The 15,678-nt window shown below is 42.6% G+C and overlaps 1 protein-coding gene across 5 annotated transcripts in view; it reads right to left on the bottom strand.

Moving 5' to 3' along the window:
• The window catches only part of kcnt1b (potassium sodium-activated channel subfamily T member 1b), a 436,729-nt gene that overhangs the window by 60,529 nt on the left and 360,522 nt on the right, over positions 1-15,678 (bottom strand). For all 5 annotated transcript variants that reach the window (XM_063073587.1, XM_063073584.1, XM_063073585.1 and 2 more), the window contains one exon: positions 13,468-13,684. In XM_063073587.1, coding sequence (XP_062929657.1) covers positions 13,468-13,684 — 217 coding nt within the window. The remainder of the gene's footprint in view (positions 1-13,467; positions 13,685-15,678) is intronic.

Here is a 15,678-nt window from a genome sequence, read left to right as displayed (position 1 = left end):
CAGGAAGCAAAGAGTGGGAATAAATGGGACCTTTTCAGAATGGCAGGCGGTGACTAGTGGGGTACCGCAAGGCTCAGTGCTGGGACCCCAGTTGTTTACAATATATATTAATGACTTGGATGAGGGAATTAAATGCAGCATCTCCAAGTTTGTGGATGACACGAAGCTGGGTGGCAGTATTAGCTGTGAGGAGGATGCTAAGAAGATGCAGGGTGACTTGGATAGGTTGGGTGAGTGGGCAAATTCATGGCAGATGCAATTTAATGTGGATAAATGTGAAGTTATCCACTTTGGTGGCAAAAATAGGAAAACAGATTATTATCTGAATGGTGGCCGATTAGGAAAAGGGGAGGTGCAACGAGACCTGGGTGTCATTATACACCAGTCATTGAAAGTGGGCATGCAGGTACAGCAGGCGGTGAAAAAGGCAAATGGTATGCTGGCATTTATAGCAAGAGAATTCGAGTATAGGAGCAAGGAGGTACTACTGCAGTTGTACAAGGCCTTGGTGAGACCACACCTGGAGTATTGTGTGCAGTTTTGGTCCCCTAATCTGAGGAAAGACATCCTTGCCATAGAAGAAGTACAAAGAAGGTTCACCAGATTGATTCCTGGGATGGCAGGACTTTCATATGAAGAAAGACTGGATGAACTGGGCTTGTACTCGTTGGAATTTAGAAGATTGAGGGGGGATCTGATTGAAACGTATAAGATCCTAAAGGGATTGGACAGGCTAGATGCAGGAAGATTGTTCCCGATGTTGGGGAAGTCTAAAACGAGGGGCCACAGTTTGAGGATAGAGGGGAAGCCTTTTAGGACCGAGATTAGGAAAAACTTCTTCACACAGAGAGTGGTGAATCTGTGGAATTCTCTGCCACAGGAAACAGTTGAGGCCAGTTCATTGGCTATATTTAAGAGGGAGTTAGATAGGGCCCTTGTGGCTACGGGGGTCAGGGGGTATGGAGGGAAGGCTGGGGCGGGGTTCTGAGTTGGATGATCAGCCATGATCATAATAAATGGCGGTGCAGGCTCGAAGGGCCGAATGGCCTACTCCTGCACCTATGTTCTATGTCTCTATGTTTCTATCTCCCTCGTCCTGGAATGAAAAGCCTCATCCTGAGAGCAGATGCAGCGGAGGCGGAGGAATTGCGAGAAGGGGATGGCATTTTTGCAAGAGACAGGGTGAGAAGAGGAATAGTCCAGATAGCTGTGAGAGTCAGTAGGCTTATAGTAGACATCAGTAGATAAGCTGTCTCCAGAGATAGAGACAGAAAGATCTAGAAAGGGGAGGGAGGTGTTGGAAATGGACCAGGTAAACTTGAGGGCAAGGTGAAAGTTGGAGGCAAAGTTAATATAGTCAACCAGCTCAGCAAGTGTGCCGGAAGCAGCACCAATGCAGTCGTCGATGTAGCAAAGGAAAAGTGGGGGACAGATACCAGAATAGGTTTGGAACATAGATTGTTCCACAAATCCAACAAAAAGACAGGCATAGCTAGGGCCCATATGGGTGCCCATGGATACACCTTTACTTTGGAGGAAGTGGGAGGAGCCAAAGGAGAAATTATTAAGAGTAAGGACTAATTCCGCTAAACGGAGCAGAGTGGTGGTAGAGGGGAACTGGTTAGGTCTGGAATCCAAAAAGAAGTGGAGAGCTTTGAGACCTTCCTGATGGGGGATGGAAGTAAATAAGGACTGGACATCCATGGTGAAAATAAAGTAGTGGGGGCCAGGGAACTTAAAATCATCGAAAGTTTCAGAGCGTGAGAAGTGTCACGAACATAGGTAGGAAGGGATTGAATAAGGGGAGGATAAAACCATGTCGAGGTATGCAGAAATGAGTTTGGTGGGGCAGGAGCAAGCTGAGACAATAGGTCTGCCAGGACAGGCAGGTTTGTGGATCCTGGGTCGGAGGTAGAAACGGGAAGTGCGGGGTGTGGGTGCGGGGTGTGGGTGCGGGGTGTGTTGGTAGCAGTGGATGGGAGATCCCCTGAGCGGATAAAGTTGGTGATGGTGTGGGAGACAATGGCCTGGTGCTCCTTAGAGGGGTCACGATCGAGGTGTAAATAAGAGGGTCAGTGGATGTTGTTTGCTTGGATTTTCAGAATACTATTGACAAGGTACCATACAAAAGGCTGCTCAACAAGGTAAGAGTCCACAGGAAAGATAATATTATGGATAAAAGATCGGCTGACTGGCAGGAGGCAAAGAGTGGGAATAAAGGGGGCATTTTCTGATTGGCTGCTGGGGTCTAGTGGTGTTCTGTAGGAGTTCGTATTGGGACTGCTTGTTTTCATGTGATATGTCAAATGATTTGAATGATAGAGTTGATCGAGTTGTGGCCAAGTTGGGAATAATGCAAAGGTAGGTGGAGGGGTGAGAACTGTTGTGGAAACAGAGCCTGCAAAATGACTTGGACAGATTGGGAGAATGAGTAATGAAGTGGGCGATGGAATATAGTATAGGGAAGTGTATTGACCATGCACTTGGAGGTGTAAAGGGACTTGGGTGCCCCTGCGCAGGTTCCCTAAAGGTGGTAAAGGCGGTAAATAAAATGTTAGAATTTATTTTGAGAGGACTAGAATATAAAAGCAAGGATGTAATGCTGAGGCTTTATAAGGCATTGGTCAGACTGCACTTGAAGTATTGTGGACAGTTTTGGGCCCCTTATCTAAGAAAAGAGTGTGCTGGCATTGGAGAGGGTCCAGAGAGCTTCACAAGATTGATTCTGGGAATGAAAGGATTAATATACGAGGAGTGTTTGATGACTCTGGGCCTGTACTTGCTGGAGTTTAGAAAAATGAAGGGAGATCACTTTGAAACCTATCAAATATTGAAGCATATCAAACATTGAAAGGCCTAGATAGGGTGGATGTGGTGAGGATGTTTCCCATAATAGTGGAGTCCAGAACCAGAAGGCACAATCTGAGAATAGAGGGACATCCACTTAGAATAGAGATGAGAAGGAATTTCTTTAGCCAATGAGTGGTAAATCTGTGGAAATCATTGCCACAGATGGCTGTGGAGGCCAAGTCATTGGATAGGTTTAAAGCAGAGGTTGTTAAGTTCTTGATTAGTCACAGTGTTAAATGTTAGTGGCAGAAGGCTGGAGAATGGAGTTGAGAACGATAATAAATCAACCATGATGGAATGGCTTAACAAACTTGATTGGCCCAATGGCCTAATTCAGCTCCTGTGATCTTACTACCAGCCTTCAAATCATCTGCAAACTTACGAACCCACCTATCAACGTCCTCATCCAGGTCACTGACAAAAATCACAAAGAGCAGGAGTCCCAGACAGATCCCTGCAGAACCCCACTAGTCACCGAGCTCCAGGCAGAATATGCTCCATCTACGACAACATGCTGCCTTGTGTGGGCAAGCTAATTCCGAATCCATACAGCCAGGTTTCCCTGGATCCTATGCCTTCTGATTTTCTGAATGAACCTGCCATGCAGAACCTTATCAAATGCCTTGCTATAAAACCATTTGGCTATAAGATGTAGAAGCAGAATTAGGCCATTTGGCTCATCAAGTCTTCTCCACCATTTCATCATGGCTGATCTAATTTTCTTCTCAGCCCCAGTCTCTTGCCTTTTCCCCATATCGCTTCATTCCATGACGAATCAAGAATCTATCAATCTCTGCCTTAAATATACATAAAGAATGAAATTAGGAGAGCCAGAAGGGGCCATGAGAAGGACTTGGTTGGACAGGATTAAGGAAAACCCCAAGGCATTCTACAAGTACGTGAAGAACAAGAGGATAAGACGTGAAAGAATAGGACCAATCAAGTATGACAGTGGGGAACCAGAGGAGATAGTAGAGGTGCTTAATGAATACTTTGCTTCAGTATTCACTATGGAAAAGGATCTTGGCGATTTCAGAGATAACTTACAGTGGACTGAAAAGCTTGAGCATGTAGATATTAAGGAAGAGGATGTGGTGGAGCTTTTGGAAAGCATCAAGTTGGATAAGTCACCGGGACCAGACAAGATGTACCCAAGGGTACTGTGGGAGGTGAGAGAGGAGATTACTGAGCCTCTGGCAATGATCTTTGTATCATCAATGGGGACGTGAGAGGTTCCGGAAGATTGGAGGGTTGTGGATGTTGTTCCCTTTTCAAGAAAGGGAGTAGAGATAGCCCAGAAAATTATAGACCAGTGAGTCTTCCTTCAGTGGTTGGTAAGTTAGAACATAGAACATAGAATAGTACAGCACATTACAGGTCCTTCAGCCCACAATGTTGTGCCGATCCTCAAACCCTGCCTCCCATATAAACCCCCACCTTAAATTCCTCCATATACCTGTCTAGTAGTCTCTTAAACTTCACGAGTGTATCTACCTCTACCACTGACTCAGGCAGTGCATTCTACACACCAACCACTCTCTGAGTAAAAAACCTTCCTCTAATATCCCCCTCGAACTTCCCACCCCTTATCTTAAAGACATGTCCTCTTGTATTGAGCAGTGGTGCCCTGGGGAACAGGCGCTGGCTATCCACTCTATCTATTCCTCTTAATATCTTGTACACCTCTATCATGTCTCCTCTCATCCTCCTTCTCTCCAAAGAGTAAAGCCCTAGCTCCCTTAATCTCTGATCATAATCCATATTCTCTAAACCAGGCAGCATCCTGGTAAATCTCCTCTGTACCCTTTCCAATGCTTCCATATCCTTCCTATAGTGAGGCGACCAGAACTGGACACAGTACTGTACTCCAAGTGTGGCCTAACCAGAGTTTTATAGAGCTGCATCATTACATCATGACTCTTAAACTCTATCCCTTGATTTATGAAAGCTAACAGCCCATAAACTTTCTTAACTACCCTATCTACCTGTGAGGCAACTTTCAGTGATCTGTGGACATGTACCCCGAGATCCCTCTGCTCCTCCGCACTACCAAGTATCCTGCCATTTACTTTGTACTCTGCCTTGGAGTTTGTCCTTCCAAAGTGTACCACCTCACACTTCTCTGGGTTGAACTCCATCTGCCACTTCTCAGCCCACTCCTGCATCCTATCAATGTCTCTCTGCAATCTTCGACAATCCTCTACACTATCTAAAACACCACCAACCTTTGTGTCGTCTGCAAACTTGCCAACCCACCCTTCTACCCCCACATCCAGGTCGTTAATAAAAATCACAAAGAGTAGAGGTCCCAGAACAGATCCTTGTGGGACACTACTAACACTACTAGTCACATCCCTCCAATCTGAATGTACTCCCTCTACCACGACCCTCTGCCTTCTGCAGGCAAGCCAATTCTGAATCCACCTGGCCAAACTTCCCTGGATCCCATGCCTTCTGATTTTCTGAATAAGCCTATCATGTGGAACCTTGTCGAATGCCTTACTAAAATCCATGTAGATCACATCCACTGTACTACCCTCATCTATATGCCCAGTCACTTCCTCAAAGAACTCTATCAGGTTTGTTAGACACAATCTACCCTTCACAAAGCCATGTTGACTGTCCCTGATCAGACCATGATTCTCTAAATGCCCATAGAGCCTATCTCCAAGAATCTTTTCCAGCAGCTTTCCCATCACAGACGTAAGGCTCACTGGTCTATAATTACCCAGACTATCCCTACTACTCTTTTTGAACAAGGGGACAACATTCGCCTCCCTCCAACCTTCCGGTACCATTCCCGTGGACAACGAGGACATAAAGATCCTAGCCAGAGGTTCAGCAATCTCTTCCCTCGCCCCGTGGAGCAGCCTGGGGAATATTCCGTCAGGCCCCGGGGACTTATCCGTCCTAATGTATTTTAACAACTCCAACACCTCCTCAGAAGTTGATGGAGAAGATCCTGAAAGGCAGGATTTATGAACATTTGGTGAGGCATAATATGATTAGGAATAGTCAGCATGGCTTTGTCAAAGGCAGGTTGTGCCTTTAGAGCCTGACTGAATTTTTTGAGGATGTGACTAAACACATTAATGAAGGTAGAGCAGTAGCTGTAGTGTATATGGATTTCAGCAAGACATTTGATAAGGTACCCATGCAAGGCTTATTGAGAAAGTAAGGAGGCATGGAATCCAAGGGGCTATTGCTTTGTGGATCCAGAAATGGCTTGCCTACAGAAGGCAAAGTGTGATTGTAGATGCGCCATATTCTGCTTGGAGGTTGGTCACCAGTGGTGTCATTCAGGGTTCTGTTCTGGGACCCCTACTCTTCCTGATTTTTATAAATGACCAAGATGAGGAAGTGGAGGGATGGGTTAGTAAATTTGTTGATGACACAAAGGTTGGGGGTGTTGTGGATAGTGTGGAGGGCTGTCAGAGGTTATAGTGGGACATTGATAGGATGCAAAACTGGGCTGAGAAGTGGCAGATGGAGTTCAACCTAGATAAGTGTGAGGTGGTTCATTTTGGTAAGTCAAATATGATGGCAGAATATAATATGAATGGTAAGACTTTTTGCAGTGTGGAGATTCAGATGGATCTTGGGGTCCGAGTCCATAGAACACTCAAAGCTGCTGTGCAGGTTGACTCGTGGTTAAGAAGGCATACAATGCACTGGCCTTCATCAATCATGAGATTGAGTTTAAGAGCCGAGAGGTAATGTTGCAGCTATACAGGACCCTGGTCAGTACCCACTTGGAGTACTGTGCTCAGTTCTGGTCGCCTCACTACAGGAAGGATTTAGAAACCATAGAAAGGGTGCGGAGGAGATTTACAAGGATGTTGCCTGGATTGGGGAGCATGCCTTATGAGAATAGGTTGAGTGAACTCGACCTTTTCTTGGAGCGACGGAGGATGAAAGGTGACCTGATAGAGGTGTACAAGATGATGAGAGGCATTGACTGCATCAGAGGCTTTTTCCCCAAGGCTGAAATGGCTAGCATGATCAGGCACAGTTTTAAGGTGCTTGGAAGTAGGTACAGAGGAGATGTCAGGGGTAAGTTTTTTTACGCAGAGAGTGGTGAGTGCGTGGAATGGGCTGCCAGCAACAGTGGTGGAGGCAGATACGATAGGATTTTTTAAGAGACTCCTGGATAGGTACATGGAGCTTAGAAAAGTAACGGGCTATGGCAACCCTTGGTAATTTCTAAGGTAAGGACATATTTGGCACAGCTTTGTGGGCTGAAGGGCCTGTATTATGCTGTTGGTTTTCTATGGTCGTTGTTCTATAAAGACTTGGCCTCCACAGCTGCCTTTGCAAAGAATTCCACAGATTCACCACTCTCTGGCTTAAGACATTCCTCCTATTCTCCATTCTAAAAAAGATGCCCCTCGATTCTGAGGCTGTGTCCTCTGGTCTTATGATTCTCCCACCACAGGAGACATCCTTTCTACATCCACTCTATAAAGGCCTTTCACCTTTTGATAGGTTTTAATGAGGTCACCCCTCATTCTTCTGAATTCTAGTGAAAACATGCCCAGAGCTATCAAACACTCTTCATATGACAAGCCATTCAATCCCGGAATCATTTTCACCACATCTACCTCTCCACCTTCATTAAGTTGTTCTGTTATTTCCTTGAAGAAATCTATCAGGCTGATGAGGCATGACCTGCCCCTCACAAAACCATGCAGATTATCCCTAATCAGACCATGCTTCTCCACATGCCTGTAATTCCTGTCTGTAAGAATCTTCTCCAATAATTTACCACCAATGAAATAAGACTTACTGCTCTATAATTCCCAGGATTATCACTATTATCTTTTTTGAGAAAGGAATAACATTTGCTGCCCTCAATTCTTCCAATATCATTCTGTGGCCAGGAAGATCATCATCACAGGTGCAGCAACACCTTCCCTTATTTCTCACAGTAACCTGAGTTATATCCCATCTGGCCCCAGGGACTTATAGATCCTAGTGTTTTATATAAGTTGCAGCATATCCTCTTTCTTAATGTTGACACATTCCAGCATTATGTTGTTCTTTGCTGGCGTCAGATTCATCAAGGTCCCCCTCACTGGTGAATACTGAAGCAAAGTATTTATTTGGGAACCTACTCCAACTCCAGATACGTTACCTTTTTTATCCCTAATTGGTTCTACCCTCACTCTAGTCATCTTCTTATTCTTTATGTACATGCAGAATGCCTTGCAGTTTTCCTTAATCCTACTTACCAAGATCTTCTCATGTCCCCATCTAGCTTTGCTGAGTCCCTTCTTAAGGTCTTTCCTGGCTATCTTATAACTCACAAGAGCCATGTATGATTCTTGCTTCCTACCAACCTTATCCTGCCTCAATGGGAAGAAAAACCTATCTGGAACTCCATGCAAGTGCTTCCTAAACAATCTGAGCATTTCCATTGTACATTTCCTTGAGTACATCTGTTCCCAATTTACACTCCTAAGTTCCTACCTAATAGCAGCATAATTTTCCCTACCTTAATTAAATACTTTCCTATACCATCTGTTCCTATCCCTGTCCAAAGCTATGGTAAAGGTCAGCGAATTGTGGCCACTGTCTTCAAAATGCTCACCAACTGAGAGATTTGTCACCTCACCAGATTGCTGCCTTGTACTATATCCAGTATGGTCTCTCCTCTAGTCAATCAGTCTACATCATATCAGCAATCCTTCCTGAACACACAGAACAAGTTCTTCCCCATCCAAAGCTTTTGCACTAAGGAGGAGGTACCAAACAATACTGGGAAAGTTGAAGTCACCCATGACAACAACCTGCTATTTTTGGAACTTTCCACAATCTGCCTTCCAAACTGCTCTTCAGTGTCTCTGTTGTTATTGGCTGGAGGCAAGGGGATTAGTCATTAGAATATTCCTGGTAGAGTGATTGTTCCATTCAGTAAGTGAAATTAATATTTGATTTCTCCAAGTACATGTCCTAAAATCATCCAGGTCAGGTTTATGAATTGGTTCATTTATATTCCAATCTCAATGATCGTTACACTGAGGATCAGTCTGTTCCTCCATCTGCACAAATCTTTTTTTGGGACATGTCCTTTCAATGTTGCGTTCCTCCCACACTTACAATTTTGCATTTCTCTGCACAGGAATTTGCCACACAAACCTTGCTGGAGAAGTCTTGCTGGAGATTTCAACAAAATTGCAAATTCATACTCATGTTTCTGTTCCTTTCCTGCTTTGTGTGATCTCTTTCCCTGTGCACATTGTTTTTTAAGATGCATAGTTGTTTTTTTTTTTGTTTTTGTTTTTTATGACTGAGTTGTCCTTTACATCATTCATCAAAGCTAATGGCCCAGATCCTACTGAACAGCTGCTGGTGGTTCCCTTGAGAAGCACAGCTGTGCAGCATTGCACGGATCAGTAGGTTCCCAGCTTTCATGCCAATGCATTGCAATAAGCCGGAGATCAGACGCTGATACATTTTTCCTCCATATTCATCCTTCCTATTACACCATCACTGGACTCACCACTATGTGTAGGTGCTGAGGTCTATCAAGCTAAACTCTCATTTCCAGCCCTTGCCTTTATGTCAGTCATAGGTGGCAATGTGGAATGACTCCATGGATTAGGAAGGTAAGTGCAGATGGATTTTTTTTCGGTCTTACACAATATTTATGTTTTAATTAAATTCAGATTGGTTGTGTTAACCCATCATTAACCCACCCCACCATTACATCCACATCAGCCCCTCAGCACTCTTCATCTCCACCCCATGCACTACCACTTTACACATACTTGCGCACTATGTTTTATAGGATTGCTTTTATATTTAGTGTGTTTTTATGCTTATTGGATAAAAATATATTTAATTCTGTTGATAACTATCAGAAATATTTGGAGGCATTTGAAAAGGTCTGTGGTAGAGCCACAGGATCTGTCAGTAATGACCCAGTGCTGCTTGGGGTCTGCTCCACTTCAGGTGAGGCCTGCAGGGTCAAGGCATGAAGTTGTATTTGATTCACAGGAATGTAATAAACTTATTGTGGCAGTGGAAGTTGCAGACTTTCAGGCTGGGGATTGAGTAGTAGCTGTTAGTGCAAATTCAAGCAAGACTTGAACTTGACAAATTAAATTAAAACCAGGGAGAAATAGAGCAAATTAACAGATGTTAAAATCTGAAATGTGAACTTCACGCCCCTTCCACTAACAATTCTATCTCTGCAATTTCTTGCATTCTTCTTCACAGTCTGTTGATCTGTTAATTGGTAAAATTAACAAACTTCAAAGTCATTGCTTTTGTACGCAGTCCAAATCATTTAAATAAACAAAAACTTACGAGCCAGTGACATCAATCTCTGAGATTCGTAATACTCCCAACAAAGTTTTGTTTCTTTGCCCTATTCATGGCATGGATACTAATGCACATTTCAATTTCCTTATGTGGCACCTTATTAGGGTGCCTCTGATAAATCTGACATCCCATGTCTTTGTCCTTGTGTGTTTCTGGGCTCGCCACTATAAGTATAAATGGGTTTTAATAAATCAATAAATCAGGAGTCCATGGATTATTACTTTCCTTTGAAACAGATGTGTAGGACTGCAAATCATCTATCAAGATGTGAATTGCATCTCTCCTTTTCCCTTTAACTCTCCTAAATTTCCACTATATTCTCCTATCATTCAGTTTCCTTTTGTATTTCCCACTTCATCCATCAAGAGTATTTTTCAAAATGCTCTATTCTCTCCTTTTAATCATACTGTTGTTGCACTTCTTATATACAATCCAGAATATTTTATGACTACATTATGAATCACATGCTTAAAATGCCATGAATATCAATTTCTATAATTACTACACCCTCCCCCCTCATTTTTCATTCCCCATTCTGGTTACTCTCTCATCTCTTCTCCTTACCAATGCATCATGCCCATTTCCCCTCCTCCTTCCCTTTACTGCATGATCCACTGTCCTCTCCTATCAGACTCCTTCTTCAGCCCTTTACCTCTTCCACCTATCACCTCTTAGCATCTTACTTCATTTCCCTCCCCCCGCCCCCCCACCACCACACTCACCTTTCCCCTGGGCTGGTCTAATATGTCACTGCCAACTTGTTCGCTTCTCCCTCTCCCCGCCCCCCTATCTTCTTATTCTGGTTTCTGTCCCTTTACTTTCCAATATTAATGAACAGTCTCAGCCTGAAATGTCAGCTGTTTATTCCCCTCCATTGATGCTGCCTGACTTGTTGAGTTCTTCCATCATTTTGTGGTCATTGCCCTTTAGGAGGGTGTCCTTTGATATGACGTTTCTTCTGACCAGCCAACCTAAGCAGGATTGCTATTCATCCAGTTGGAATTAACTGACATGCTGCCCAGGATGTTATCTTAGTAACACATACAAAATGCTGGAGGAATTCAGCAAGACTCGGAAGGATTCGGCCTGAAATGTCAACTGTACTTTTCTCCATAGATGCTACCTGGTCAGCTGAGTACCTCCAGCATTTTGTGTGTGTTGCTTGGATTTCCAGCATCTGCAGATTCCCCTTTGTATGTTGTCTTAGTCTCTGCTTTCTCCATCTCCAAACTGTTGTGAATTTAATCGTTATTATCACAGCTTCTCAAAAGATCTCTTGCGTTGACATTAGCTGACATGTTCCCTACTTCTGACCAAATTCAACAATACTTTGCATTTAAACAAAACAAAACACCTTAATGTGTGTTACAGGAGTGTTGCTGGAAATTGGTATTGACACAGAGCTACACATACAGAACCCATCATTTTTCTTTGCTGGATACACAGTACATTTCTAGTTATATCCTAAGAAGCTCTATCCATTCCAATAAATATTTACCTGAACCTAGTCCACCTGGGAATATTAAAGCTAATGCATAGAAAGCTTAATCTTGGTTTGTTCCCTACTACACAGTGAATTATTCACAGTAATCATTTACTATTTCTCAGGCTCTATGCTTCCTAAATACACAGACTACATTTCCACAGCCAGTGAAGTGCCAAAAGTTTTTGAAATCCTGAACATGGGAGAAGGCATTAATACGAAATAGTGAAGCATTTATCTTCATGAGTTATCTTCACTATTCAATATGATTACCTTTCACCGCGAAACAATAAACCCCCTCTCCTGCACTATCGTGATTTCAGACTCAGATTTACTTCTCACATGTACGGTACTCTGCAGAAATCTTAGGCACATTAGGGTGTCAAATACAGTGCTCTATTTCCCAATGTGGAGTGGAGAGCAAGTTTGTAAATCTGGCAGGAGCAAAGGACACTAGGAATGGCGAGGGTGGAGTGCCGCAGGTGGGGTGTGAGATAGGTGGCAAGGCAAGGAAACAGGAGCAGGGGGGTGGTGCAGTGCAGACACACCAAGTCCTGAGACACCAGGCAAGGTAATTTGCTTCCGAAAAATTGGTTTATTGATCATTATAGAAAGTCTCTCTGATGCTTCCCTTTTCCTCCCCTCTTTTTTCCCTTTTTCTCAACCATGATTCCCCTCTACCTGCCCCCTTCCCAATCTTGTTCACAATACAGACTCAAATCAGAATCAGGTTTATCAACAGGTTCCATGAAATTTGTTTTTTTTGCATCTGCAGTGCAGTGTAATACACAAAATTACTACAGTACAGTGCAAAGTTCTTGGGCACCCAAGTTGAAATACATATCCATTCACTTCAGAGAGGCCAAGTTTGGGAGGTGGTGTATAATGCACAGCAACTAATGTCTATTGAGGGGAAACAACCAGAATTGGCTCTCTATTCCAAAGACGTTTAGTTCTGGTCTATCCAGAACGTACTGCACTTCTCAGCATGTACTTCCCACTCTTCTCCAGCAAAACTGGCTCTATTCCAAAGAATCTTAGTTCTGACCTATCTAGAAATAACCGTACTTCTCAGCATCTACTTCCCACTCTCTCTAGCATTTTATCCATTTAAACAAGTTCATTGCTCTTGTAAGCTCCAAAGAAACCAAGTCCATTCAGTTGAATCTTTTGATTGAGCAACCATCCATTCTCTGAAATCAATCTAGTTGGAATGGAAAGGAAATGAATTATAACCAAAAAAGACAATTGTTTAGGGATGAGTAACTTAACTATCTAAAAAAATTGGTTATCCACGCAGAAACTAAGCATCAAAAATACTTTCTGATCATATACACAGTTCTTTAAACCTTTTCACACCAGTATAATTACCACTGACCTCTTGGTTGAAGCTGTCACTTAAAACACTGATGGACGCCACAGTCACAATACAAGAGGATTGTTATTCTGGAAAGATGAAATCAAACAGACCCAAGGGATATTTTCATCAGTCTAATCGTGGCTCAGAGGTCAGTAGGAGGTTGTAAAGAAATACTGAGGGAAATAAATTGTTATGCAGCAGTGTAAGGAAGAAAGAAAAGCATTCCAGTCTCAGGGGTCAGAAGAGAATCTGAACCAGTCAAAGGTTCATGTTATTGGAATGCTTCTGTGACTGAATGTTTTTAGGGATTTACAAAACCCCTCACCTACCCTCCTGGATATCAAATAGGCTACACCAAACCCAAACACAAGAAAAAAATCTGAAAAATCTTACAGCACACAGTTCACAAGTATTACTTCCAAATTTATCATTAAGGTAGTTAACTCACTCTGGCGTAGGTAAGCTCTCATCATCAGATGGATTTGCCTCATCCTCTGATTGGTCACTTAAGAGATCACATGGCAAAATGGCAGCAGTGTCAGCAATTTCGAGGACAGGTGCGATGCTGGGCCTTCTACTTCCTGCTCCATTTTCTGTAGGGAGAGTCAAAGTGGTGCCACTGGATGGGTGGCACTCTGTATTCTGTAGATCCATAGCAACTGTACCTTAAAAAAAACAAATAACAATAGGTTCAAAATATTAGGCAGCCAAATGCAATGAGGTTCAGCAAGCCAAGAACGGTAATAAACATGGCATGGGATAGACTCCCATCTTCAATCCAAGGCAGAGGTGAAGAGAAATGTGCCACCTCCCTTTCCCTGGATGGAGCTGCCACATAATGGGGAAAGACTACAAAAAGGAAAACAGAAGTTAGCGCATAACCTTCGAATGAATCAGTTTATTCAGTCATGTGTTCATATACCCAGTGGGTATATGAAGAGACTACAGTAATGATCATTAATGAATGTTTTGATCATGGACATGCCCCTGCAAAGCTCAGCAAGTGCTATTGAACAGCCATTGTCCAATTTTGCCAATGTAAAAGTGATGCCTCGGAGCAAGGTTTGTTGAAGTAGGGTATTAGGTGAGTAGCCAGAGTGAGTCAAGGAAAGGGTATGGATATCATGCAAGTGGCTGGGAAAGATTCAGGCTGAAATTCAGGGTACCCTGTGGAGATTAGTGCATCCCTTTTGATCGGGGACTGAGAATCAGGGTAGGAATTCAGAATGATCATTGGGCTGAAGTGGGGAAGAGTCAGAGAGACACAGTTGGGAAGAAGATTGTGGTAGGTGAGGATAGCGAGGTATAAATAAGGTATAAAGAATTAACCTTATATTTTAAGGTTATTTCTTACCTACTTAAATGGAACCTCAGTCCAGCACTTGAATACTTAGTTGTCAAGCATGCAACCATGGTCACTTCTGGGAAAATTTAGTCTAATTTTCCCCGCTAGACTTCAAAAGCAGAGTCACAGAGGGAACCATGTAACAGATGTGTTTGAAAGAATTAACACCATGCATGCGAACATAACTTACATTGTTTTCAGTGGGGCCTTGATGCAGATAAATATCTATTCTAAGAAATATCTATTACAATTATTTTAATAAAATGCATTAAAGGCTGATGAGAAAGTAACTCAATTGAGAGTAGGAATGATGAAGTGCTTACTGACTGCTCTGCTTGCTTCTACCCTCTCAGTCAATGACAGCAGGTAATAGTTCCCCTTGTACCCTGAGCTCACTCATTTATCCCTTCACTACCCCACCTTTTGGCTTGGATTATCATTCCTTTTGTCATCTAATTACAATTACTAACTTTCTTATTACATACTTGTACCTAGAAATTGGAGCTGAAAAAATACTGCGCCTGCTTTTAATATGTAAATCTCACATAAAACATAAAATTCACCTTTCAAAGTGGTTTGTGATCATTTCTGGTAAAAGTCCATCAGGAATTTGAAGCTAGAGCTTCCATTATGAGTCACTCCAAATTTCCATTGTATTTTGTGCACTTAATAATTCATCAATGCGCATGAAACTTATTGAAACATTTTGAAAGAAAATGGATTAAAATGTTGTGTTCTTCGACTCACGATAAAATAAGGAGCAAAGCACACCATGTTAGAAATCAGATATGCTGGCATATAGTTTCACCAATGGTCATTTTGAAGTGGTGCTTGGGCCACATCATACATCTTGTGCAGGGGCATCGCTTGGGAGAGCAGAGTGATGCTTCACCTGTTTACCTCCCCTTTCCCAAAGCACACTGTCAGTGATCCACCAGTTTTAAAAGGCAGAAATGCACGACAATACTCCCTTAAAGTGGAGATGTCCCAATTTCTCTTTTTTTAATGGTGATCCTTGTCTTGCAAATGTAGATCAAAGGGAAACGAATTTCAAGCATGATCACTTCATCCACTTCTTTCTCAACTCTGCCTAAGATCTAATTCTTCCAGAAATGATGAAAGGAGTTTTACTAGAAACATTAACTCTGTTTTTATCTCCACAGATGCTGCCTTACCTGCTAAACATTTTCCAGTATTTTCTATTTTAATTAGTAATAAACCTTTGGAACCAATATCAGCAAGAAATTCCTTACAAGGTAGTTAGAAAACATGTGACATGCTTTGAACATGACACGTTTTTGAACATATCTGGAT

Source organism: Mobula hypostoma, chromosome 21 (genome assembly GCF_963921235.1).
Source record: "Mobula hypostoma chromosome 21, sMobHyp1.1, whole genome shotgun sequence".
In the NCBI taxonomy this organism is placed as follows: Eukaryota; Metazoa; Chordata; class Chondrichthyes; order Myliobatiformes; family Myliobatidae; genus Mobula; species Mobula hypostoma.
This window is presented reverse-complemented; position numbering and strand designations above follow the sequence as displayed.